We start from the raw sequence: 24394 nt of genomic DNA, 5'->3' as shown, positions 1-24394 counted from the left end.
TGATCACGCCCGGCGCATTCTCCGCTTCCCTTCTAGCCATTGCATACACTCGTTCTTGTGCCGATGGCTTGTTCGGGTTCGGGGGTAAGGGTGGCCCAACTTGATTTCCAGCTCTGGGCAGTGGTGGCAGTACAGACGACCTATCCTGTCTATTATTGGGGCAGTTCTTCACTCGGTGGCCCACTTCGCTACATTTATAACATATAACGCTCCTAGTCGGACAGGGTCCAGCCCCATGTCTTCCCCCACATGACTGGCATACAGCGCCCTGGTAACGATTCGGCTTCCCAATATTCCTCTTAACCGAAGGGACAAAATGCTGATTTCCCGACATCGATCTCTTCCCAAGATTCCTATTGTCCCTAGCCGAAACGTACCTCAATCCAGAAGCGGCGGCCTTATCTATCTGATCCCGCTCAAGAACTTGAGCCCTATCAAATATTTCCTCATAAGTCCTCAGATTCACTAGTAACAACTGGCTGCGAATGTCAGCTTTCAATCCATCCTGAAATCTTCCCACCTTGTTCTCAGGATGCTCTACCATTCTCGGCGCAAACTTAGACAATCTAGCAAATTCCGCCTGATATTGATCTACCGTCATCTGGCCTTGGCGGAGTCTCATAAACTCTGCTAGTTTTCTTTCCCTAGCGCTTGCCGAGAAATATTTTTCATAAAAACTCTCGGTAAAAGCAGCCCAAGTCCGGGCTGTACCTTCGGGAAATATTCTATCTCTGGTGGCCTTCCACCAATCATTCGTATTATCCTGCAGTTGATATACCGCCAGGGTTACTTTCTGTCACGCCCCGAACCCCATCGAGCACGCGACATCCCTCTGCTGGTCAATTAATGCGGCATCCCAGGGTATCGCCGACCTCACTTATAATTATCAGAAATTTAATTCAACAGCGGAAACCTCAAAATACCCGGACAAATAAAAACTGGGATAATCAGGGAGAATACATATATTCACTTCTTATCCAAACTTATACAATATTTACAATTTACATCCGACATATACACATGCACACCATACCACCGATATTCAAAAAGGATCGATGACCTGAATATTCTATCGCCAAAAATGGTACACCTCCCGAAACCTATTTCCAACCCCTACGCTAACCCCCTACTCCCTTTACTCGGCGTCCACTCAGATCCTGATTCCTCGTCCTATGAACCTGAACTTCCCTGATCAGCCGGATCCTCCAAGGACTCCGACTTTGCCTCTATCTCGATCGGGTGGTCTATATCACCAGACTCAACTGGAACCTCGATCTGTTCCTCCTCGATCGGTTCCTCAAAGAAATCGTCCTCGGGTACAAAATTGGGATCCATCCACTGCTCAAACGGGAGTATATACTCCGGTTCTTCTGCAGGCTCGTCCTCCGGTTCCGCAGGTACATCTTCGGGTTCGGCCTCTGCCCCTTCTTGTTCCGGTTCTTCCTCTGGAATTGGCTCAAGATCCACATCCATGGGGTCGTCTCCCGCTAGAGACCCTTCCGGCTCCGACTCGTGCTCAGCCCCCGAAGACCCTGGTGCTACGGACGTCGGGTGTTGCCCTGACTGCGCTAAACTGGTCTCTACACTAGTCAATTCACCATCAGGGGGAGGAATAGCAGACGGGTCCCAGTCCCCGACTCCGTCAAAAGGGATGTCAAATCCTCGGACAGGACCGAACTCATCTATCCCGTCCCGGAAGAACCATGCGGTATATGTATGGGGCTCCAACAGGGGTAAACCTACGTCTACAAAAACTACGGTGGTGTGCCTAATCCAGGTCACATGGTCATCCATAGGAAACTCTACGACATCATGTTCGGTGTGCATTGGGACTCCAAAACGCTCAGGTGGCGGCGGCGGGGGATTCATTGTTCCTGCCGGGGTTCTGAAATGTTTGGTTGAAAGAGCCGTGAGATTAAATCTCAGTAAGTACACCCCTAAACCCCACTTAGGCTATCACGTACCTCCAGACAATCACAAAACACAATCACACACACCCTGTCATCACATAGTAGGCACATCATTTATTCTTACCTGGGCCTATCCTGCGTGCAACCTGCACGTTAGTCACAATCACATCATATGCAATCACATGCACGTTCGAATCACATTTCATGCATTCACGCTTGCCTCGTCACATTCTTTCCCATATCTCTCGCCAGTGACCCGCGTTACAGTACACGCCTCAGGTTCACTGCGACTATCTCATCACAACACTCCAGGGCCCGCGTTACAGTACACGCCTCAGGCCATGTCTCTCGCCCGCGTTACAGTACACGCCTCAGGCCATGTCTCTCACCCGCGTTACAGTACACGCCTCAGGCTCAACATCTACCACCTACGGCACAACCCGCGTTGAAGTACATGCCTCAGGTTGGCAGTCTTCCGGTAATACCGGGCATCATCCCGCGTTAAAGTACACGCCTCAGGACGGAAATGTTCTCGCGTAGTGATACCGCTTCAAGAATTTCCACGATCACACGTACCACACCACACACAATTTCTTGCTTATCCACACGCTCAACACTTTCTTGCCAACAATTTGGCCAATCGCACGTGGCCCGTACACGCACCAATTCACACACATTCACATGCTCATTGCGCAATCAGCGCGGCCAATTTGACAATTAATTCGATCTGGCCCAAGAGTGCACACAATAAGCATTTTTAAATTAATCAATTGCACACTAATGCACCCAATTTCATCACCACAATTCAGCCACAGTACAAACACACAATCAACATACAATTTGGCATTTTTCCATATCCAAACTACGGCGAATCGATTCTGGCCCTTCACGACATTTTCTCACAATTAATCGCCGAATCCAAATATTCAATTTACACCTCGATCGGTACATCACAGCGCATTAATCAGCCAATCACAGCCCACTTTTGAGCTCCAATCTTCCACCAAAATTACCCAAATTCATTTCCTAGGCCCGTTAATCCATTTCACCCCTAAAATTGTACTAATCCACGACTAAACAAACCCGATCACACCTCAAAATCGTCCATCGATACCCGACGTCCTAGATAAAGTTTAGGGCGTGACTTACCGAGCTCTAGACTAACGCGGCTAGAGCGAAAAGAGGCGGCGATCGACGGGACGGCGGCGCGGCTTGGCGGTGGCGCGAACGGCGCACGGCGGTGGCGCGAACGGCGCACGGCGGTGGCAAGGGGCGACGGTCTTCCTTGGCCGTGGCTCATGGCCACATGAGCGGGAGGGAGAGAGAGAAAGACGGCAGCGAGGGGTGGTGACGGTGGTGCGGCGGCCGGCGTACGGGCGGCGGCTCGGCGGGTGGACGGGCGGTGGCGACGATCGACCAAGGGGGCAATCGGGAGAGAGAGAGAGAGAGAGAGAGAGAGAGAGAGAGAGAGAGAGAGAGAGAGAGAGAGATGGGCCGAGAGATAGAGAGAGAGAGAATGAAGAGAGAGAGAGGGTGTCTTGACTCAAATAGTGAAATTTGGACCAAAATGGCAAATTACCATCTTGCCCTTCTCTCACAATCCAAATCGACGGCCCATATTCGATCTTATCTTGAAACCTACAGCCGAGATCGAATCTTCCCCAAAAATATCCAAGGGCAATTTGGGAATTTCATACAATTCCAGGGGCAAAATGACCAAAATGCCCCTCCCTCATAAAACATGCCCTTTATAAATCCCTAAGGGCAAAATGGTCATTTCCCTCATTTCTCATCGAAATCGAATTTTTCTGAAGGATCTGGGAAAATCCGAAATCGCACGTTCCAACCACAACGTCGTCCTAACGTCCTATTGTGACTTCCTAATTTTCCAATGTCCAATTTGAGTTAAATTAAATAATTAAATTTTATTAAACGCAACTCGAGCGTTTCTCAAACTAACGGGCGGCTTTTTGGGGAAATTCGCATATTCGACCTGTGATTGATAATAAATCGAGTCACGTGCAAGTTCATTCGGTTCGTGACGACTTCGGTTGTCATTTAAATCGCGAGGATCAATCGCTAGATCCGAGAGGCACGATTGTTCGGTATAGGTTCAGGATCATTCGTCAATTTATTTCGTGGTCCAGCGGAATCACCCGCGATCCACTCCTATGACAGTGGCGAACTGACTCCTAGCTATCCTTGGATCGGCCTACAGTGGCTCAAAATGTCACCTCGGCGATTTTATGGTCGAAAATCAATCCACGATCGAATTTTCTCTTAGTCGCACGAATTTAAATCCCTAGTTAGCCTTTCCCTAATGGTTAGTATCCCAGGAATGATTAGTTCCGGGCGAGAATTAACTACGAGTAAATTCATAAAACCCAGTTTTTCATAAATCCCAAATGGACAAATTTTTAGGATGTCACACTTTCTCATTATCGGTGCACTCTAATACCTCAAAAGCTTTCTCAAGTTCCTCTACCCATCGTGGTGCAGCCTCAGGGTCACCTCTTCCGGTAAACTTAGGCGGTTTTAGCTTCATAAACTGCTCGACCAATTGGTGCATTTGTCTATTCACATTTACTTGCCCCTGCCCTTGATTCCCATTATTATTATTAGCAGCAGCGGCCACAGCGGCCTTGGCAGCTTGGGCAATAGTAGCAGCTCGTTCCTGAGTCTGCTGTCCTATTAGATTACCAATCTGTTCTAGGGTCCTCATGATCGCTTCCATTCTAGGGTCCTCTGCAGGTCTAACATCAACTCTGGGGTCCATTGCAACTCCAGCACCAACTCCAGGGTTTTCTATTGCTCTAACACCCATTCTGAGGTCCTCTACAGCTCTAGCTCGAGCACGACCTCCACCTCTTGTTCCTCTTCCTGCGCCCCTTCTTGGGACTCTTCCTACACCTCTTCCTTCGCTGCTCATTATATCAGCTTCCTACCACTCTCCTACCTGCTATAATTCCACACAGGAATTAGAGACCTAGGCCAACTAAACCAGTCTAGTCCTAGGCAGTGAATTACAACATTAATCCACTTAGTAGACAACCATCATCACAACACCACATCACAATCAATGAGGTTCGAACACATACCTCAAGTCCAGACGCACCTACACTCAACTGTTAGAACATTCCATTCAACCAGCAATCACAACAAATAGTCTGGCAATACGTGTAGCACTAGACATACCTATGGCTTACTAAGGTTTCCCTAGCCAGCTACAACCATCCTGGGTCTCCCCTCCTTATCACTCCAAGCTTCGACCGAATTAAATCGAGCTGTACTCGCTCTAATACCAATTCAAACGGGGATGTCTCGCCCTGAACCCCATCGAGCTCGCGACATCCCTCTCTCAGGTCGTATTAGTGCGACGTCCCAGGAAACGTCGCCGACCTCACGATTCCATCAGAGTTCGATCACGGCGGAAACCAATGAAATAAACCCAGACAATAAAATTGGAGAACATCAGGAAGAAATAAATCACCAAACCACCAAACATAAAAACTATACCTCGATATATAAATATACAACATCCAATTCTTTACAACCAAACACTTCCAACACCCATCAGATTCACATCAACTGATAGTACACACCCGAACGGATTTCCTGATTACACCACCAACTATTCACATCAAGCACTTCCTAATTTAATATCAAACTTATAATACACGCACACCAACTGGCTTCTACGAATCGCGTCCTCGACCTCAAAAGGGATCAGCAGCCAAGGTATATTCTACTCCTGAATGCTCGGTGTGCATCGGGATCCCAAAACACTGCGGCGGTAGCGGCGGAAGGTTCAAGGCTCGGGCGGGTGCACTGAAATGGTTTGGTTGAAACAATCATGAGACACTTCTCAATAAGTCACAACCTAAACCCTACCTAGGCTACCACGTATTCCAGACAAGTTCAGACACACAAACGAGCAACACGAACAAACACTATCCACGCAATCACACTTACCTGGACTCTTGGCATACTCAGCATGCACGTTAGTTCATAATCACAACATTCAAAACTTGCACGCATTTCAAGCTTCGCGCACCCCAAACCACATACATTTCCATACCAAAAACACACATCAATCATGCACTATCACATCAATTTCATGTACTTTCCTCGTCGTACCCCACCAGCTCAATCACTTTCTTGGCCCGCGTAAACACGCCTCAGGCCCACACGATCGCGCCCCGAGCATCACACGCCTTGGTCCGATCCCACTTTCTCTGACCGTGCCACACACCCCGTTCTCAATCACATTCTTCGGCCCGCGTATACACTCCTCAGGTCCACACGATCGCGCCCCGAGCATCACACGCCTCAGTCCGATCCCATTCACACATTCTTTCCTCAGCATGCGCCAAATGCGACAGGCCTACGTGATCGAAACCCGAGCTTATAATGCCCCGGTCCGATCCTGGTCTCACCCGAGCTGATCGTGCCTCGGACCGATTTCATTCTCACTTTCTTTCGTCAGCCTGCGCCAAATGCGATAGACCTATGTGATAGAAACCCGAGCTTATAATGCCTCGGTCTGATCCCACAATCATATCACAACTCGCGTCAACACGCCTCCGGGCCTTTTTGTGATCACCCGCACGTCGCGCACCATAAATTTCACGCGTGTGCATACTCAGGCATTAAATACGCGCACTCAGAGGCGCCCAAATCAAACAAATCAATTCAGCCACATCACAACGTACAACCAACACGCAATTTGCCCTTTTTCAACACCAAAACTACGATATCTCACTCCCAGCCCTTCACAGCACTTTCACGAAATTCCGAGCCGGATCTAATGCCACCAACCACACACCAAACAGCACATCACAACACTTAAAACAGCAATTTCCAGCCATCGATCGGCCTCTAAAAATCCACCAAAATCTTCCGATTTCAATCCTAAGGCCTGCCAATCGAATCAACCCCTAAACTACACAAAATCACGTCCAAACGGGTTCGATAATACCCGATATACTAGGCGGGGTTTAGATTGCAACTTACCGGACTCTAGACTAACTCGGCTAGAGCGGGAAAACGGGCGGTGATCGGCGGTCCATGCGGCGGCTGGCGGCGGCGGCGAGCGGCGAACGGCTCGGCGGTGGCCTGGACGGCGTGTTGCGGCGGCAACGGCCTCCTTGCCGCGGCTCATGGCCATGGGAGAGGGAGAGGGAGACGGCGGTGGCACGGCGTGAGGGTGGGGCTACAACGCGGTGGCAAGGCGGCGATCCGGTCGAGCGGTGACTGGCGGCGGCGGCTCGGCGAGGGGAGGGGCGGTCGGCGGTGAGGGAGAGGAAGAAAGAGAGAGCCGAGAGTTTGAGAGAGAGAGAATGAGGAGAGAGAGAGAGACTTTGGTCTTTTAAAAGTCCAAATTTGACCACTTTTTGGTTAATTACCATCTTGCCCCTCTCTAATCTTTTTAATCAACGGCTGAGATTCGATCTTATCTTGGAATCGACGACCCAGATCGAATCTTTTTCAAAAATATCCAAGGGCAAAATTGTCCAACTCAAAAGTTAGGGCAAAATGACCAAAATGCCCTTCCCTCTTAAAACTTGCCCTTAACAAATTCTTAGGGGTAAAATGGTCACTTTCCTCATTTCTCGCCAAAATCGAATTTTTCTGAAGGATTCGGGAAAATCTGAAGCTGTACGTTCCAACCACAACGTCGTCCTAACGTCCCGTCGTGACTTCCTAATTTTCCGATGTCCAATTTGGGCTTAAATAAATAATTAAATTTTATTAAACGTAACTCGAGCGTTTCTCAAACTAACGAGTGGCTTTTTGGGGAAATTCGCATATTCGACTCGTGACTAATACTAAATCAAGTCACGTGCAAGTCCATTCGGATCATGATGACCTCGGTTGTCAATATAATCGCGAGGATCGATCGCTAGATCCGAGGGGCACGATCGTTCGGTATAGGTTCAGGATCATACGTCAATTCATTTCATGGTCCAGCGGAATCACCCGCGATCCACTACTATGACAGTGGCGAACTGACCCCTGGCTATCCTTGGATCGGCCTACAGTTGCTCAAAATGTCACATCGGCGATTTTATGGTCGAAAATCAATTCACGATCGAATTTTCTTTTAGTCGTAAGAATCTAAATCCCTAATTAGCCTTTCCCTAATGGTTAGTACCCCAGAAATGATCAGTTCCGGACGAGAACTAACTACGAGTACGTTCATAAAACCAAGCATTTCATAAATCCCAAATGGACAATTTTCAGGATGTCACATGGAGTAAAAGCACCTCTTAGGAGTTAATTCCAAATTTCAGATTGTTGACAGAAAAAATTTGGCAACCCACTTAGTCATCTATTGCATAGAAAGTGAGGCGTCGATCCCAACCCCTAAACAAAAATATAACTTGCATTATTTAATTTTTGCATTTTTAAGTCATCGCGTGACTTCCGCATGATACTACCAGGCTTGATGCATGCAACATTACTCTTTGTCGCGTGACGCCCTCACGGACAAGCGTACTTAGGTTCATCTCCCGTAGATAGCTAACCATCTCATGCTCTTGATCTCGGTCAATAATTCAAAATGAAAAAAAGGCAATTACGATATGCAAATTGGGAATATCCGCGGGTTGAAAGGAAACAACTAAATTTGGTGTCGCTGAAGAGATCAATTCGGCGAAATTTGATCTTTTCTTTGCCAAGATTAAGCAAGATTCAAAGCAATTTTCTGCATGATTCTTGGCCAAAAGGAGAGCGATTGGAGAGAGAGAGGGAATTTCCTTAGATACTATTTCTCATCTTGCAATGATTTACTTCATCACTAACGCCATTTTGAGAGGATATGGTGGAGTTTATGAAAATATTCGCTAGATATATTCTTTCTATAAAGATCAGAAGGAAGTAAAAGTGGGAGGAATTGAAAAAACAAGAAAGGAAAATAATCGGCTGAAGACGTGGATTGATGGAGAATATTCGCGCTTCAAGCCTTTCAAACTCGAGGTTAACACATATAAATAGGGCTCTTGTACAAACACTCAGAACACATACAAAGAGCACACTCAAAAGAGTTCTTGACGCGAAGCTTCTCTCAAAACAGCGACGGAACCCTCTCCCATGGCTCTCTTTTCCGTCCAGTGCCTCTCCTCCGGTTGCTAATTGACTCATAACTGATTAACTGATTAGTGGCGACTCCAAAAAGTAAGTTTAATTGCATGTTGAATAGTATACCAAGTGGTGGTTGGTGGGGCTTGTGAGAACTCGTGCTGAGCACCACACTTAGTAGTCCATTAGCGACTCCAAAAAGTAAGTTTAATTGCATGTTGAATAGTATACCAAGTGGCGGTTGATAGGGCTTGTGAGAACTCATGTTGAGCACCGCGCTTAATAGTCCATTAGCCTTCTCTTTGTGATTCACTTTTGGGAGGGTCGCGACACACATATATAATCCAAGAAGCTCTTCCCCTACATGGTGAGTAATTAGGTTAATTCCTGCCCTCTTCTCGCCATCCTATAACCCTTTTAGGAGCTGCTTTTTGTCCAAGCTCTCTCACCCTAGAGAACACTCCCCGCCATCGTCGGACCAGATTATTACAAGTCCACCGGCTTTCACTTGGTTCATCCTTGGATCATAGACCTACTAGATTCACTCAAGCTTTGGACAGTCCCACACCAAGTATCACGGTTTTTTTCGTTTGGCGTGCAAGTTACACTTTCCCAAGAGGTTAGCCATCTTGATAATGTTATCACTTGAGCACGCCTAACATTGGAGTTCCAATGTTAAATATAAGTCAGAAGGTGCTCTTGTAAGTCAATTACAGTTTCACGTATATAATCCAAAGATGCTCTGCCTATTAGATGTACAATTCTATTGAAGCTTGTCCCCGTAACCATCCTAGAAGCCTTTCTGTACCCATTTCTTGTCCAGACCCTCTTGATCCGTTTATCACTCTCACCCATCATCGGACTGACTTACAAGTATCCACAAAATGCATATGGAGGGATGCAACCCAATTTGATTATTTTAAGGAACCCGAAACAATTTTACCCTTATATTAATCATTTGTCGGAGAATGCGACAAATTTCTACCAGGTGATTAAATGGGCCCAGTAACATTTATAATCAAACATTGCATATATCTTTGACAAATCTTGTTCCAGACTTTCAGTCTGGTTTGACAAATAGTTGGGCGTGTTGATCCAGATTCAAGACAACCAGGTCCGGCCGGTATCCAGCCTTGTCGATTGTCACTTCACTACTGCTTGTGCTACCTCTTCGAGCCACTGTAACTTTTTACAAAAAAAATCCGATGCATGGGGCTCAATTCATATGTATCGTGTGCATTTTCATGGGACTGACCTAATTCAGCAATGCGTGGGAGTTGTGCTTATATGAACAAAAAGCTCTATTATGTATAGGTTACATCTTGTGACAATGACACGTGATCAAATTATGTGTTGAAGGGACTTAATTAAAAAATTTGTGAAAATGAAAAAAATTGATTAGACAAATTGAAAGTCCAAGCACTTTATTAAATAAATTGAAAGGAAAGGTAGAAATTTTCTTTTAAAAGGCAAATAGCCATGGAGATTGAGTAGGAGATAGTTTAGTTGCACCGGGTACTTATGAGGCCAATGCATCTCCACCCTGATGATGCAAGGGTTGAGATGCATCCGACTCCTATGCACCAGGATCATTTAAAAATTCTTCCTTGAATTGGCTGGTTCAATCCAACTTGGATTAGGAAAGAAAAATCCAGTTTAGCCAAAACGAGAATCAGCGGGAAGTAAGGAAAGGAACTGGCAAAAGTGAAGTTGTATTTTACCATTGTTTGGAAAGAAATCCTAAAGTATGCCAAGTTTAGTTTATGAAATGGCCGTATTAACTTGAATATTGAATATGACTTATTCATTATCATTTTGCATCATTTTTTAAATGTAAAGATCATTAAATGCTCCGGGTTTTATGAGGCAAGTGAAATCTCAGCTGTTCATGAACACCCGGTTCATGCAGCATTGGTCGTTTAAAGGACAAGCGGTAAGGGAGAACGAACAAACGTAACGTAAACTTCAAAGCCAACCTCACTCTCTGCTCTCTTCATCGTCAGTTCACCTCTCCCTCTCTGCAATCCATCCTCGTTCTTCCCTTCCATGGACTCTAACTGCGACCAAGACGCCGTGAACGACCTGCCGGAGGAGAATGGACGGAAGCGCAAGCTGGACGACAAGACCGTCCACGAGCCTGAGAGCATCAATTGCCGAAAGACCGTCTTGTGGCGCGATGAGTTCCAGAACTTTTCCTACACAGATCACAAGAAGTTCATCTCTCGGGTAAATCGGCTAATGGAGATGGGCTTTATCAAATCACTGGATGGCCTGGTGGTCCCTAGGATCGATATCCTCAACCGCTCCTTCTCTTGGGAGGAATCCGATAGAGTCGCTGCTAAAGTCGCAGTCTACTTGCTAGCTCGCCACGCTATTGAGGGTACAGTCACAGTGCGACGTCAGATTTTGTGTCCATCATGATCTACTGTCTTTCCTTCAGATTATATAATGCTTGATTAGTCTGCTTAGTGTAGTGTTGATTGATTGCGTGGACGTGCGCCGGTTGATTTTGTCTAATTTGTGTCACTGCATCTATTTTATGTTTTTGGTAGAGCAATTTGCAGAAGTGATGGTGAAACATGGAGCGATACCTGCTTTGGTGAAGCATTTGCGAGCTCCACCTTCAGGAGAAGGGGACCAGTGTGAGAAGCATCTTGAGCACCAAGTTGAGGAGGGAAGCGCAGCTATCCTGACCATACTTGCTAAGAACGTGAGTTGGGTTTCATATTGCTAATGTTTATGCAGTTTCTTCTTGGAAGTGGAGTATATAGATGTTTACGTCTTACGTATTTGCGTAACTTGTATGCCGACTGCAGTTAACATCGATAATTATAAATTGCGACTGGCAAGTGACATCACCGGTTTTTATACTGTCACATACGATAATTATTAGTCGACATATTCGGCAAAGTAATTAATGCTGACAAACTTAACTGGCCACAGATGATCAAGATTGTGTAGCGGCGTTAACCTATAACAAGATTGAACTACGTAAGCAATCGGATGAACAAAAATAATAAGATTTGCTAGATTATTTTTATTTGTGTAATCAAATTTTGTTCGGAAAGTTCACACGGATCAGGAAAATGCTCATGGAATTGAAGTTGCCATGGGAGTCTACTCTCTGACTTTCGATCGGCCACTTAAAGTAATTTTCACTTAGTTTAGCTATCTCACAACTTGTATTTGGTACTTCATGGTAGGAGCTGGCATTCGACTTTGACATGATTGATCCATCCGGGAAGCAGAAAGTGCCTGTAAAGCAATTTGAGTTGTCGCTGTTGCTCTTAGTTTTACGGCTGTAGGGCTTATTTATCAACTGGTATATGTTTAAAGAAATCTTCTATCTCACGGCTTGACTAAGTTCTTTTGAGAGCATCTAAGTGAATCAACATATCGGCCATTGGATTTGGATCCACTCTTTCTATTGTCTAATTACTACACTAGATTACAGAATCAACATAGCTTCATTATTGTACTGACAACTGGATTTGTGCCATCAACTTTCCGGACATGACCAGGGCGGCAATGCAACTGAGGAGCATTAGGATGAATAAGTGCATCTATTTTACTCAGGAATAAAATTGGTCTTCTATTCTGCGATTGCTTTTGACACTTTATCATCAATACAACACATGCATGAAAAAACTGCTGGCTAGACAATCTGACCGGTCAGTTTTATCCCAAGGCTATCTGAGAACGACTCAATTGGTCATTGCTATTAAGACCACTCGACTCTATCTTGAAACAAGTACTTCCGTATGTTCCTAGTGACTGTTTGTCTTCCTTCTTTTGTAGTCTATATTAGGATAAGACTTCCGTTTCTAGTCCAACTTACCTAAGATCTTCTCATTTTTGCTGGTTATGCACAGTTGGCCTGCCCCACTTGGGTGCTCAGACTTTTGAGTTTGATACGCTAGGTCTTTGGTCAAGTGCTATTGATATTGCTCAAAATGTTTGAATTCTCTACATCCTTTCTGTCTACAGCCTGAGTATCAACAACTCATAGTCGATAGTGGCGCCATAACCCATCTTGTTAGTCTGCTGAAGAGGCACAAAGCCGGCCCTAGTTCAAGATCGTTGAATGATGTTACCGAAAGAGCAGCCGAGGCTATTAGTCAGCTTGCCTGGGAGAATAGCAGTGTCCAAATCCACGTCAGGTTTTTATGCTCACATACTTGCACTTGTAGAATAAGTTGTGATTTGTCAATGCTAGATCATTCCTTGATTCTATGGGTGGATATGTAGGATGGAAGGTGGTATTCCGCTACTTGTTGAGTTGCTTGATGTTGATGTCATAAATGTTCAAGGGGCTGCTGCTAGGGCATTGCGGATCCTGGCTAAAAAAAACAATGAGAACAAGGATCAGGTGGAGTTCACATTTCAGCAAGTTTATTATTATTATTTGTTTCTCCATCTGCATTGATATCTGCAGAAAATTCATATAACTTGTATTTCAGATTGTGGAGTGTGGAGCTCTTCCTACCCTTGCTTTTATGCTCAAATCTAAGAATGACGAGATCAACTATGTGGCGGTAATGAGAGTCTGTGTACTTCATTTATCTTAAGCTCATATTTGATTTTTAACTCATCTTGCAACTAGAACAGATAATATTCATTAATTTTCTGGTATTGCAGCTTTCAACACTTCTTATTCTGGTGGACTCATCTAAAAAATTAACGAAACATGTCATGAATGCTGGGGCATTGCAACCAATTATAAGATTGCTAGGGTATGTCTACTTCAACCAGTATTTTGTTTGTTGTTTCAACTTTGAAAGTATTGTGTTATTTTTTTCTGAACTTCATAGTTAATCTATCTCATCACAGTTCTAGCAGCATGCGGGTCCAAAAGCAAGCAGCTTCACTACTTGCAGAATTGGCTGCTGCCTATTCAGACCGTAAGGTGACTTATGAATGTCCGGTTTTACTCATTATAACTCTATGTTCTTTGTTCTCGTATTGTCTTTCTTTAACTTTTTTTCCTAAAGAAATGTCGTTACGCTAAAAATAGGAATAACCATGAGCTGTTTTTTTTTTTTGGGTCAGAAGCCATGAGCTGTTTACTCTGTGCATCTTCCAAATATCTCCCCTATGGGCTGTCAGAGATCATAGAAGCATTTTTTTTCACCTAATATTAGCCAAAAAGAACGAGACATTACAATGAATTCTCTCTCCATCTTTTTTCCAAAATTTGGCAAAGCAATAAAAGTCTTCTCTTTAACTGGAAATTTTACTGGAATTCAAACTGCATTGATGTCAAGAACCCAACTTTATGAGCTGATGCTTACGGAGATTTTAGAAATGGCAATTGCAGTTTCCATCCATCACACCAGTGATATAGCTTTTGCAATTTGCAGGCATCACCTTATTTTAGATTTAACTTATGTGGATGAATTAATGAATTAGTCCTGGTATACTTAACATAAAATGATCATAAGTATATTTAAAAGAACAGATTTTCATGTAAGTGCAGATCTGGCTTTTGACTGGATGGTTCTCTAGTTAGATATTAAGCCTCTCCTAGCAGAAATTGCTTTTTTGAATTTCATCCATTGATTACCCAAAATAAGAGGGAAGGGCGTCAGTGGGATATTTATTACCTCTCTCTCTCTCTCTCTCTCTCTCTCTCTCTCTTCATGGAAGAATCTTGATCATTATGTTTGATTTATTGATGAGTAGAAGCTCATTAAACTCTCATTCTATTATATATAATAAATTAACATGAAAGCAAAGCCAAGAGGTTAGCATGACAGTGCCTTATGTTATTGTTGCTGTCAGCTTCCCTGCCCAACAGCAACAAGTAATGTCACAATTTTGTTGTCCATTTTTTTATTACGTATACAGGCTATTGTTCAAAGGGGTGCAGTTCGTCCTCTAATTGGGATGCTTCAATCTCCTAATGTTAAAGTGAGGGAGATGTCAACTTTGGCACTGCGGAGGTTGGCTCAGGTCGTTGTTCTCTATGCTGCAGCACTAGTCATTAATTCATAAGAATGTTTTATTTTGTATAATTATGGTGGCGACTTCCATTTTCCCTTCTTTTGAATAAATTATCCATAGATTTTTGCAACATGTTTTAGCATCAAAGATGGGAACACATCTAGTTTCCTCTTTACTATGAATGTTTTATTGTCATGTGAGTACATAAAGATGCCATTTGATTCACGTGTTTAATAGTTGTATTTTCAGTCCACCTTTTTCAGCATCTGGATATGAATTCAACGTCTTTCGCTTGTTGTTCATAGAATAATTTCGCCATGACTTGCCGACAAATCTAGTAGTTCGACTGATCCTTCCTCAGAATTGCACTATATCTTTACTGAATGCAACAGAACTGAGATAAATATTAGCCTGTGAGATATTCTATGTTATTGGTCTAGTTGTGAGATGCACTGATCTCACTATAGTAAACATGTTCTCAATTTCAGGACAAACACAATCAAGCTGGTATTGCTCATGAAGGTGGCTTACTGGCATTCCTGGGGCTTCTAGATTCGGAAAGCGGACCACTCCAGGCTGCTGCTGCTAGTGTTCTTGAGTGTCTAATGGATAATGAGGTATTCAATTATCCAGGGATTTAGTAGACCAAGAGTGAAGAGCCTACTTTGAAGAGGATGCCCTCAATAGTTTCCTTCATTTGTCACAGGATAATCTGTCGGAATTCATTATCATGGATGGATTTCGGATGCTGCAACATGTGAAATTCACTAGCCAAGTATGTTGGATCATATTCAACTTTGACTATGCAAGTGGAAGATGAAATTTGCATCTTGCTACTGCTAGGGAAACTCTACATTGTTTATGCTACTGGTCTCAATGCTAACTGTTTTGGTATCATATTTAGTAATTACATTATCCAATGTGAGATTCCTATCTCAATTTAAGTTCATCAGCAAGGTATTCTCTAGAATCTAAATACGCTACATCAGGCCCTACTCAACTTTCCAAAAATTTGAGCTAGCAGAAAATTGTTTTGATACTCTCTGTACTTAGACTCTTAAAGCAATTTGGTAAAGCAAAATGATCGGTTGTACTTTAACTTTGGGTGATTTTAGGCCATGCACAGTATTAGTGAAATAAGTTATTCCGTCGAACTTCCATTAGGTTTTCCATGGAATCATATTATGTGGCAATACCAGCAGATGCCACATTAATTAACAATTAACTCCTTTAGAAACCGTAATGAAACTAGATGGAAATACTATTTCGCCAACATGAGACTGGAACCACCAAAATAGAGTCGCCAAAAGACCAAGGTATAGGGAATGCGCTAATACTTCTCTGTGGTATTAACTTTCATAGTATGACAATATGAAAAACGATTGCCCTATTACACTTTAAACCTACTATTCAACTAGTTAGGAAAAGATTCAGATTTTGATGAACATCGATATTAGGAAGGGGTTTTTTAATCATGTCCAACACATGTGGCTTTTAAACCAAGTTTAACGACACATTCTTAATAATTAGTGCCATCTAAGTCTAGTTTCGTAGCAATATATTGAGTAACTAACTTGCAATTCTTTCCTTTCAATTGCTTGTCTTATTTATGAAAATTAGATTTCATATCCAACAACGTCTCTTGATTTTATTGGGAAGACATGCTCAATGTGTGAAGTTTAGTTATTCTTCTGTCTTCATGTTAACATTACGATGAGTATGTTGGTCTTGCTGCAGGCAGTGGAATCATGTGTTGCAAGAACATTGAAGAGTTTAAAGAACAAGATTCATGGACGAGTGCGTAATTATCTTCTCAATGACATGTTCTTCATATTGGTGCTTATTTTACACACTTCTTACGTTACAGGCAGGTTATGCAGAATGCTTCTTTGAATTTCTTTTTCGTAGGCTTTAAAAGACTTGGTGTATTTGATGCAAGCATCAAAGAAGGCCATTCGAGAAAGAATATCTTTTGCTCTTGCTCATCTTAGTTGCCCAATCGATCACCAGATGATTTTTCTCGACAAAAGTGGCAAGTTTATACTCTGAGGAGTTTTCAGCATTTTCAGGCTTTGACTTTTCATGTTAAAATACTCATCGTGCATTAAAGAACCTTTTTAGTAACTGAGTGAACTATTTTTTCATGAAGGTTTGGAATTGCTACTAGGATTGCTTACTTCCTCTTGTCCTCAGCAGCAACTTGACGGTGGAGTAGCCTTGTTAACGTTGGCCAAACATGCTTTGTGTCTCTCACCTGTAGATGCAGCTCCACCTGTACTACCACCCCAAGTATGCTTTTTTTAATCTAGATTTGCCTCATGATTCTGCTTTGTAAGAAACCTGAACTTCAAATTTAGTACACATGTAGTCATTGTCTAGTTTCACTTACAAGTGCTTCTTATCGCTCGTTTACGGAGGCAATCTTGAGATTCGGTGTGTGGGGCAAGCTAAGGGTTCAGTGCATTTGTGAATTTCTGGTAAATTTGAAGCAGCATTTGTGGATTCAAATTATCAACTTGTCTTTATATTTGTTAAGTCTCTTTCTAGTTCTCGGGTGAGCAACTTTGGTACCAAGTTGGTGGCATATGATAAATGTTCTCCAACTTGAGTGGGAATGTTGAGGAATACTTGTATATGTTAGTATAGCTATATATTGGAGCGTACTTGTAAGTAGTCATATGGGGTACATAGATGGCTAAAGGGTAGATTGTAAACCCAAAACATTCAGTTTTCGACTTTCTCTCTAATTCATTTGCATTTGTCATCACTATGTTATCTTTGCCAACAAAGGAAAGATATGTGAAGCTGGCGGGCTTATTTCCATAAGCTACTTTTGTGAATACATGAGGATGGATGAACACATGCATAGTAACTGATTTAAGAGTCGGTATAGATTCATCAGGAGTGTAGATTTATTTGATGCATTTGGCCTTTGAGATTGGTTAATTAGGTTTGGCAGCAGCTTTGTCGTTTTGAGGATATGGAAATACTTGCATGATGCCATGTCGTGGCTCCAACAAGGCGTAGAATTTCTTCATTGCCATAATGGAAATAGGCCATTGATTTCTTCATTGCCATGAGTGTATTAAAAATATTTTTATCATATTAAAGCAATATATACGGCGATTATCTCATGTACATTCAAACTGGAAAATAGGAAGAAAGGACGAAATCAATGTCATCTTAAGGCCTTAAAAGCAAAATTAGCCGTTGTCTCATTTTTATCTTGTTAGTGCACAATGTTTATGCACAGTGCATTAGTTTCATTGTAAATTTTATTCAGGTGATAAATCTTGATTCGATGGCCCATCACACATAGTTACCATCTTGGTGAATTAGTATTTCCTTTTGTTCGAAGGTATTAACTGTACCATTAATCTCTAGAAAGGGAAAGATTGGAACACCCCCAGTGGAATAAAAGAGAGTAGCATAATTCACAATACTCAAGGGATGAGTTTGAAATGCATCTTCCGTGAATTTAATGTCCGTATCACATAAGCAGGGTTACGAGTATGGCAGTGGTTCTCTAGGATTTGTGCATTGAGGATATCTAAGTTTCAATTTGATTTTTTCTTTCTTTGACTAGGCTCTCATACCATGTCTAGAGAAAAGAGAGAACAGAGTCAAAGAATCTGTTTATTTTGCGCAAACCTTGCAGCAACTACATTACATACTGAGAAGTGTGTAAAAGAAAATGGTACCCTGAACTGATTAGTGTCCATCAATTCCTCCAAGAAATTGAGTGATTTGTTCTTCAGACTCTCTTGAAGATTGTTTCACGTTCAGCACATCTCTTGGCATTTTAACTTACTCTCTTCTTTGAATGCCTTTGTGACGCTTCCTGAAGGTTAGTTTGACCAAAGTCCAGTGCCCTGATGGAAGCAGTCTAATTGTAGGTCAATTTGAGGAAGCAGTACAAAAAGAAAACCATGCCATCTGATGTAACCTTTTGGGTCGAAGGTAAGTAAAAAATCGTCTGTCCATCCTTTGCGTGCTGTTATGGAATAAATTCAATTTCTGACTCTTGGAGTCCTTTTTATCAGTTTGGGTTGCCTTCCTGTTATTGACTTATGCATTTGTTGCAGGGGAACAATTCTATGCGCACAAGTTTTTCTTGTCTGCTTCTTCAGATGCATTCCGTGCAATGTTTGATGGCAATTATCGGGCAAGTTATTTTATGTTTTTAAGTTTGTGCGTTATGCTTTTATAGCATTTGGCTCTTATATCGTACAGAAAAGCGCCACACTACCTCAGCTGCTCTCATTTCAAAGAAGCCTTACTAAACTATGAAATTAGAGACCGGTGAACTTAGGTAGAAAGTATTTTTTTAATTATTTCAACTTTTTGCATAATTACAGGAGAAGGATGCAACTAACGTAGAGATTCCAAACATTAAACGGGAGGTTTTTGCGGCAATGATGAGGTTAGCATAAGAATAGTTCAACATAGCCAAAAACATTTATGCTTTATTCTCCAATTCATTAGCCCATTTTACTAGTACAGGTTCACATACACAGGGTCGGTTGATGTTACGTTGGACATTGCAGAAGATCTTCTCAGAGCTGCTGATCAATATCTCATGGAAGAACTTAAGAGATTTTGCCAACATGCCATCGAAGAGGTTAGCCAGTAATGCTTTTGTGAGTTTCCTTTTGGTTCCCGAGTTCATTGTTGAGTGTATTTTGCAGAGTTTATCATTGGAAAATATTGCAGCTATGTTAGAGCTCTCTGAAGACGCACATGCGACGTCATTGAAGAAGTCATGCATCTTGTTTATCCTGGAGCATTTTGATGAATTTAGGCAGCGGTATGCAATCTCAACAGTTCCCTTAATTCTTTAATGCTTAATCATATATGCATGTGTTACTTTGTGATCTCCTCATGAAGGTTTCTAAGAATGTTGAATCTTTGAAAGTGGTGAAGTGTACCTTAGAAAGCCCCATTTTTTTGGCATGTTGGAGTTTGACAAATAACTGCTATCGGTTCCGGTGTTCTCTCTCCTGGTACTCACTCTGTTGGAGGGAAAATGGAACTCTTGGTTCATGCGTCTGATCAGCATTCAACAATATTATATCAAGATTAATTACTTAGGCACATGGTCACATTTAAAGCAAAATTATTGGCTCGATATTCATTCATTTTAGAATAATTAGGTCTATGTTATTTGGAAATTCTTTGGCCATTTGGCAACTAGCAAGCTTGGTATCTCAATCAGGGCTAGGCTCTTTGCATACCAGAAGAATGATTATTGACTTGATATTTATACCATTTTCCAGTAATGCTTGGCTAATGGCACTGGCCACACATACATCATGCTTTTATATCGTATTCTAGCTTAACGTCCAGAGATGCCGCATATTGTGCACATTTTGGATGCAACATTTGACAAATATATCCTGGCTCATGTTTGATCAGAACTCCTCAACAATATCTCAGGATACAATTCTAAGGCACGGGATTACATTTGGGTCACATTTACATGCGAAATCTCTTGGCTCACAAACTCGGGATCGCATCACTAGGTTCTCACGTCACTAACTGTTGGGCAGTTGAAAATCTACCATTGGTTACCAAGAGCCAAACCTCATGCCACTATCACTCTAAAGCCAAAGGCTGCAACATTAATGACACAAAGTTAGGTTAAGCAGGCTAATGTCACCCTAGCTGGTTGCCACTTGCATGTGGCCACAATCCAACCTATATTATCCAGCAGTGAGCCGCAGGACATTGTTGAGGGTTTTCATCTAAAATTTTAAGCCATGGTTATCATTATCCTCAAAAAAATTTCATACAGGGTAGATATTTGACAGTATTAACTTGAGTTTATGCATGAGGTGTCTAGTTTTTGCCTGTGTTCGCATTCAAGAACTTGCATTTGCCTTTGTCCCCCAATTGGTGTGGTTGCTGCATTTGTAATTTCACAAAAGGCTTTGCTAGTGAGAATCTTTCACCTGGGTTGGTTATTTCCAGCTTTGGCCAATTAATATGAGAAAAGGAATTGTGGTACTGCTCCTGGCCATATGATCTTTCTAACTTGTGACTTTTGTGAGGTTCAGCCTTTATTATGTTCAAAGCATAATGCTAGAAGTAGTAAGCAGTGAAATCCATCTTCCGCGGTTTTGTTGAGTGAGAGGAGGGCACTGTTTTGGTAGTTCAACTGAATTTTTGCATGTCTGTTTTCATGTATGTATTGATAACTCTGTTGTAAATGCCCGACTCTTTCCGATTGTGCATTGCTTTACTATTTTGTACTGAGAAACGATGTATATTACTTGCCTCATGCCATCCTCCTAACTTCATCGAAATCATTTTTGTGTACAATCTTGAAATATAACCGCCTCGTAATATCTTATTTTCAAATGCATTGTCTGTTGATACGGTTGCTGCAATTCTTCAGGTACTCTCATCTAATTCAGGGAATTGTGCTAGTGTTCCGTGATTATTTTTCTGAAGAGTTGACTAAGTGGACCTCCATGCAAGAGGCAAAACATCAATCTCATTAGCTCTGGCTCGTTACGGCGACAAGAGGAAGTTGGCAATCCTCGCTATGTGGAACCAACCCGATGGTGGACCATATATATATATCACTGACCCCTATCTTGATCTATAGATAAATATTGCGAGAATTGAGCATAGTCAACTCAAACGTGATATTTGACCCAAAAAAAATCTGACGTAATATAATTCTTTTCATTTGCCTATACTCAATTAAGCTAAAGGAGGGTTTCTCATCCAATCAAGCACATATACATTTTCCTTTGTTGAAAAGAGACCCGGTTAGAAAACATTGCATGAAATCAGTGAGAATTCAATACATTTCTGTTGACATCCATAAATAACCTTCATGGGCCACGGCAAACTGATAAGGCTCAGAAGTGTTATCGAGAAGTCAGCTCACGAGTCAAAAGAAGCCCGTGGATAAGGACGGCTGCAGTTACCGATGGCTCAGCACGAGCCTTGATTCAGAAAACAGGATAAGCGAATAGTAGACAAATTACCGAAGAATCCGTGAAGGCCAAAATTCAACTGCCTTATGGTTAACAAAATACGGTTGCTAGGAAAACAACCCGAATGTTCCGGGAATAGTTTGAATTTGAAAAAATAACCGCGGTGATGGTTATTTGTCTAGTCTGGCTATAAATAGCTAATGAAGGATTGTTGTAAGGGATCCGCGATCAATCAATGAAACAACATATTTTTAATTTCGCAAGTTATCTTCTTATTCGCATTTGCTTTGAGCCTTTTATCTGCACTCATTGTTTACTTTATCCTTAGTTTTTGCTTAGTTAGAACCGAATTCTTCCTTTCCTAACCAACACAGAACCCGATATACACAAAAAGCCGAAGAGCCAACTTCGGTGAAAGGTATTTCTTTGAAGACCGTTTTCGGCGAAGCACTCTTCTGCCAGATTTTTTCTTTTTCGTTTTTCAGCTGCCAACAACCAATCAACAAAAAGGAACACGATTAGCCAGACTCGTCTTCTTGCTTACTAGAATTGCAAGTTTGGACATGTATAGTGATGTCGAATAAGTTTTTATCTTAAGTCTTCAATTGACCAATGGCCAAAATCTTGAAGTCCCCTTCCTACACTTAATCCATTTCAGGATCCACCAAAAATAGATCTATTGATTTTCACGCATCACACAGATGGCAAGCAGCTTGATGATATGTCAAAGACCAAAAGGAACAATGTGGGCAGCAAGCCAACCATGTCGATGATAATCTTGTTGCCGTTCTCGACTTGTATAGTGGAGGTAGACTATGTCATGTGAGTTCTCATAAGAGTGCTTCTACTTCCTATGTGGAGATGAATGACCACGTGCATGTTTACAGGGGGAACTCGGGTACGAGTGTGATCGTCAGAATATCTTGTGTCGTCTTCGGGCGGAACTCTTGCTCTTAAAAATGTTCACCATGTCCCCAAGTCGAACAAGAGTCTTTTTTCGGTGTACATGGTTGGTCTTTATGGATTTCGTGTGATGTTTGCATCCGATAAAGTGATTCTCACTAGAGAGGCATCCTTTATTGGAAAATGCCAACAACAAGATTTACTTGCTCATTTTGATGAATAATGATAGTAATATGTCTTTTGATTACTCTTGTGGTGTTGAATTTATTTTTCATATTAATACGCATAGTGTTTGGCATTATGAGTTTGGTCATATTGGCAAGAGAACCATGAATAGAATGCTACAATGTGATTGAGTGCCTAGAGTAAATAAAAATATTCTTGATGAAATATGGAAATGTCATGTTTCAAACTAAAATTACTAGAAAATTCACTAAGTCCTTTACTAGATCTACTAGTATTTTAGAGTTAATACATACGGATACAAGTGATAATAATAATGATTTAACTAGAGGAGGAAAAAGATAGTTTATAACTTTTTTTTTTTGGTAACCCAGGGAACCCCCGCACGGCCGACAGCCGGGAGGTAAACCCTGGGGGCGACACGTGCTAGCCACCACACACGTGCACCAATTAAGTCACCCTGCGGCGCCCGGGATTCGAACACTCAACCTTTTGCGAGAGGAAGAGTGCCCTTTCCAGCAGCGCCACCCAGGCGGGTGATGATAGTTTATAACTTTTATGCATAATTTTTCTAAAAAACCATATGTCTATTTAATAAACAATAAAGATGAGGCATTAAGTATATTTAAGATTTTAAAGCACAAGTTGAAAATCAATTAGGACAACGAATCAAAAGAATTAGAAGTACTAGAGGTGAAGATTATTTTCCACCTGAATTTATTTATTTTTGTGAAAGTCATGGTAATATTCATGAAAGAACCGTGCCTTATGACCCTAATCAAAACGGAGTAGCTGAAAGAAAATATAGAACTTTGTTATTGAGTGCTAATTGCCTCTAGTTTTATGGGGTGAAGCATTACATACTACATGTTGTATTGCTAATAGAATTTTGCATAAAACTATGGATATGATGGCTTATCTATGCGGTTATGCACTCTTCGAATAGGTTGGTGCAGCTAGCGCCATAGTTAGTAAGGCAAGAGGCCATCCTTGAGTTCGCTGCTAAACAAAGACCTATGAAATGTGGAAAAATAGAAAACCACAAAATTTGTTAAATTAGAGTATAGGGTTGGATGCTTTTGTTTTGGATCAAGGATATTAAATCTATCTTTTTGGCTTATCCATTAAATAGTAAAGCGCGTAGATGTTGAACTCTCAGTACTAATATAATTTTTGAAGAAAAATGACTCCAGATTTTGAAAATTTAACAATGAAAGATGCTAAGGAAAACAAGTTAACCGGACCCAACAGACAGAATCGGCCCAGTATACTGATCAGCCAACCCTAATTTACACCTCTTTCTATCTCTCTTTTATTCACTGACCTGACTCACTCTCCAGCGGTTCTCTCTCCCTTCTCACTCACTCTCCAGCTGTGCTCTCTCCGTCTCGGCATCATCCTATCGCTCTTTCCCTCCCTCCCTCCAGC

The 24394-nt window shown here is 42.0% G+C and overlaps 1 protein-coding gene across 1 annotated transcript; it reads left to right on the top strand.

The window, feature by feature from the left end:
• The first annotated feature begins 10980 nt into the window (after positions 1 to 10980).
• On the top strand, positions 10981 to 21490 carry LOC130135849 (ARM REPEAT PROTEIN INTERACTING WITH ABF2-like). The gene is made up of 19 exons (XM_056305650.1): positions 10981 to 11370; positions 11543 to 11700; positions 12978 to 13150; positions 13239 to 13359; positions 13451 to 13525; positions 13629 to 13723; positions 13821 to 13896; positions 14838 to 14942; positions 15422 to 15550; positions 15640 to 15708; positions 16671 to 16730; positions 16842 to 16965; positions 17083 to 17222; positions 18830 to 18893; positions 19019 to 19098; positions 19292 to 19356; positions 19437 to 19554; positions 19622 to 19740; positions 21331 to 21490. Exons 1-19 carry the CDS (start codon positions 11037 to 11039, stop codon positions 21434 to 21436), a joined length of 2211 nt encoding a protein of 736 aa, XP_056161625.1. The 5' UTR covers positions 10981 to 11036; the 3' UTR covers positions 21437 to 21490.
• Positions 21491 to 24394: the final 2904 nt, after the last annotated feature.

This window comes from Syzygium oleosum, unplaced genomic scaffold (genome assembly GCF_021117445.2).
Source record: "Syzygium oleosum isolate NSW1041296 unplaced genomic scaffold, Sole_v2.1 Sole_v2.38, whole genome shotgun sequence".
In the NCBI taxonomy this organism is placed as follows: Eukaryota; Viridiplantae; Streptophyta; class Magnoliopsida; order Myrtales; family Myrtaceae; genus Syzygium; species Syzygium oleosum.
This window is presented reverse-complemented; position numbering and strand designations above follow the sequence as displayed.

What these genes read in the sequence shown, in the direction of transcription:
- LOC130135849 (XM_056305650.1), top strand. Translation starts at nt 11,037, where the DNA reads ATGGACTCTAACTGCGACCAAGACGCCGTGAACGACCTGCCGGAGGAG. An exon ending in ACGAGATCAACTATGTGGCG is followed by an intron (nt 13,526 to 13,628) that starts GTAATGAGAGTC and finishes CTGGTATTGCAG; the next exon opens with CTTTCAACACTTCTTATTCT. An exon ending in GTTTTTGCGGCAATGATGAG is followed by an intron (nt 19,357 to 19,436) that starts GTTAGCATAAGA and finishes TTACTAGTACAG; the next exon opens with GTTCACATACACAGGGTCGG.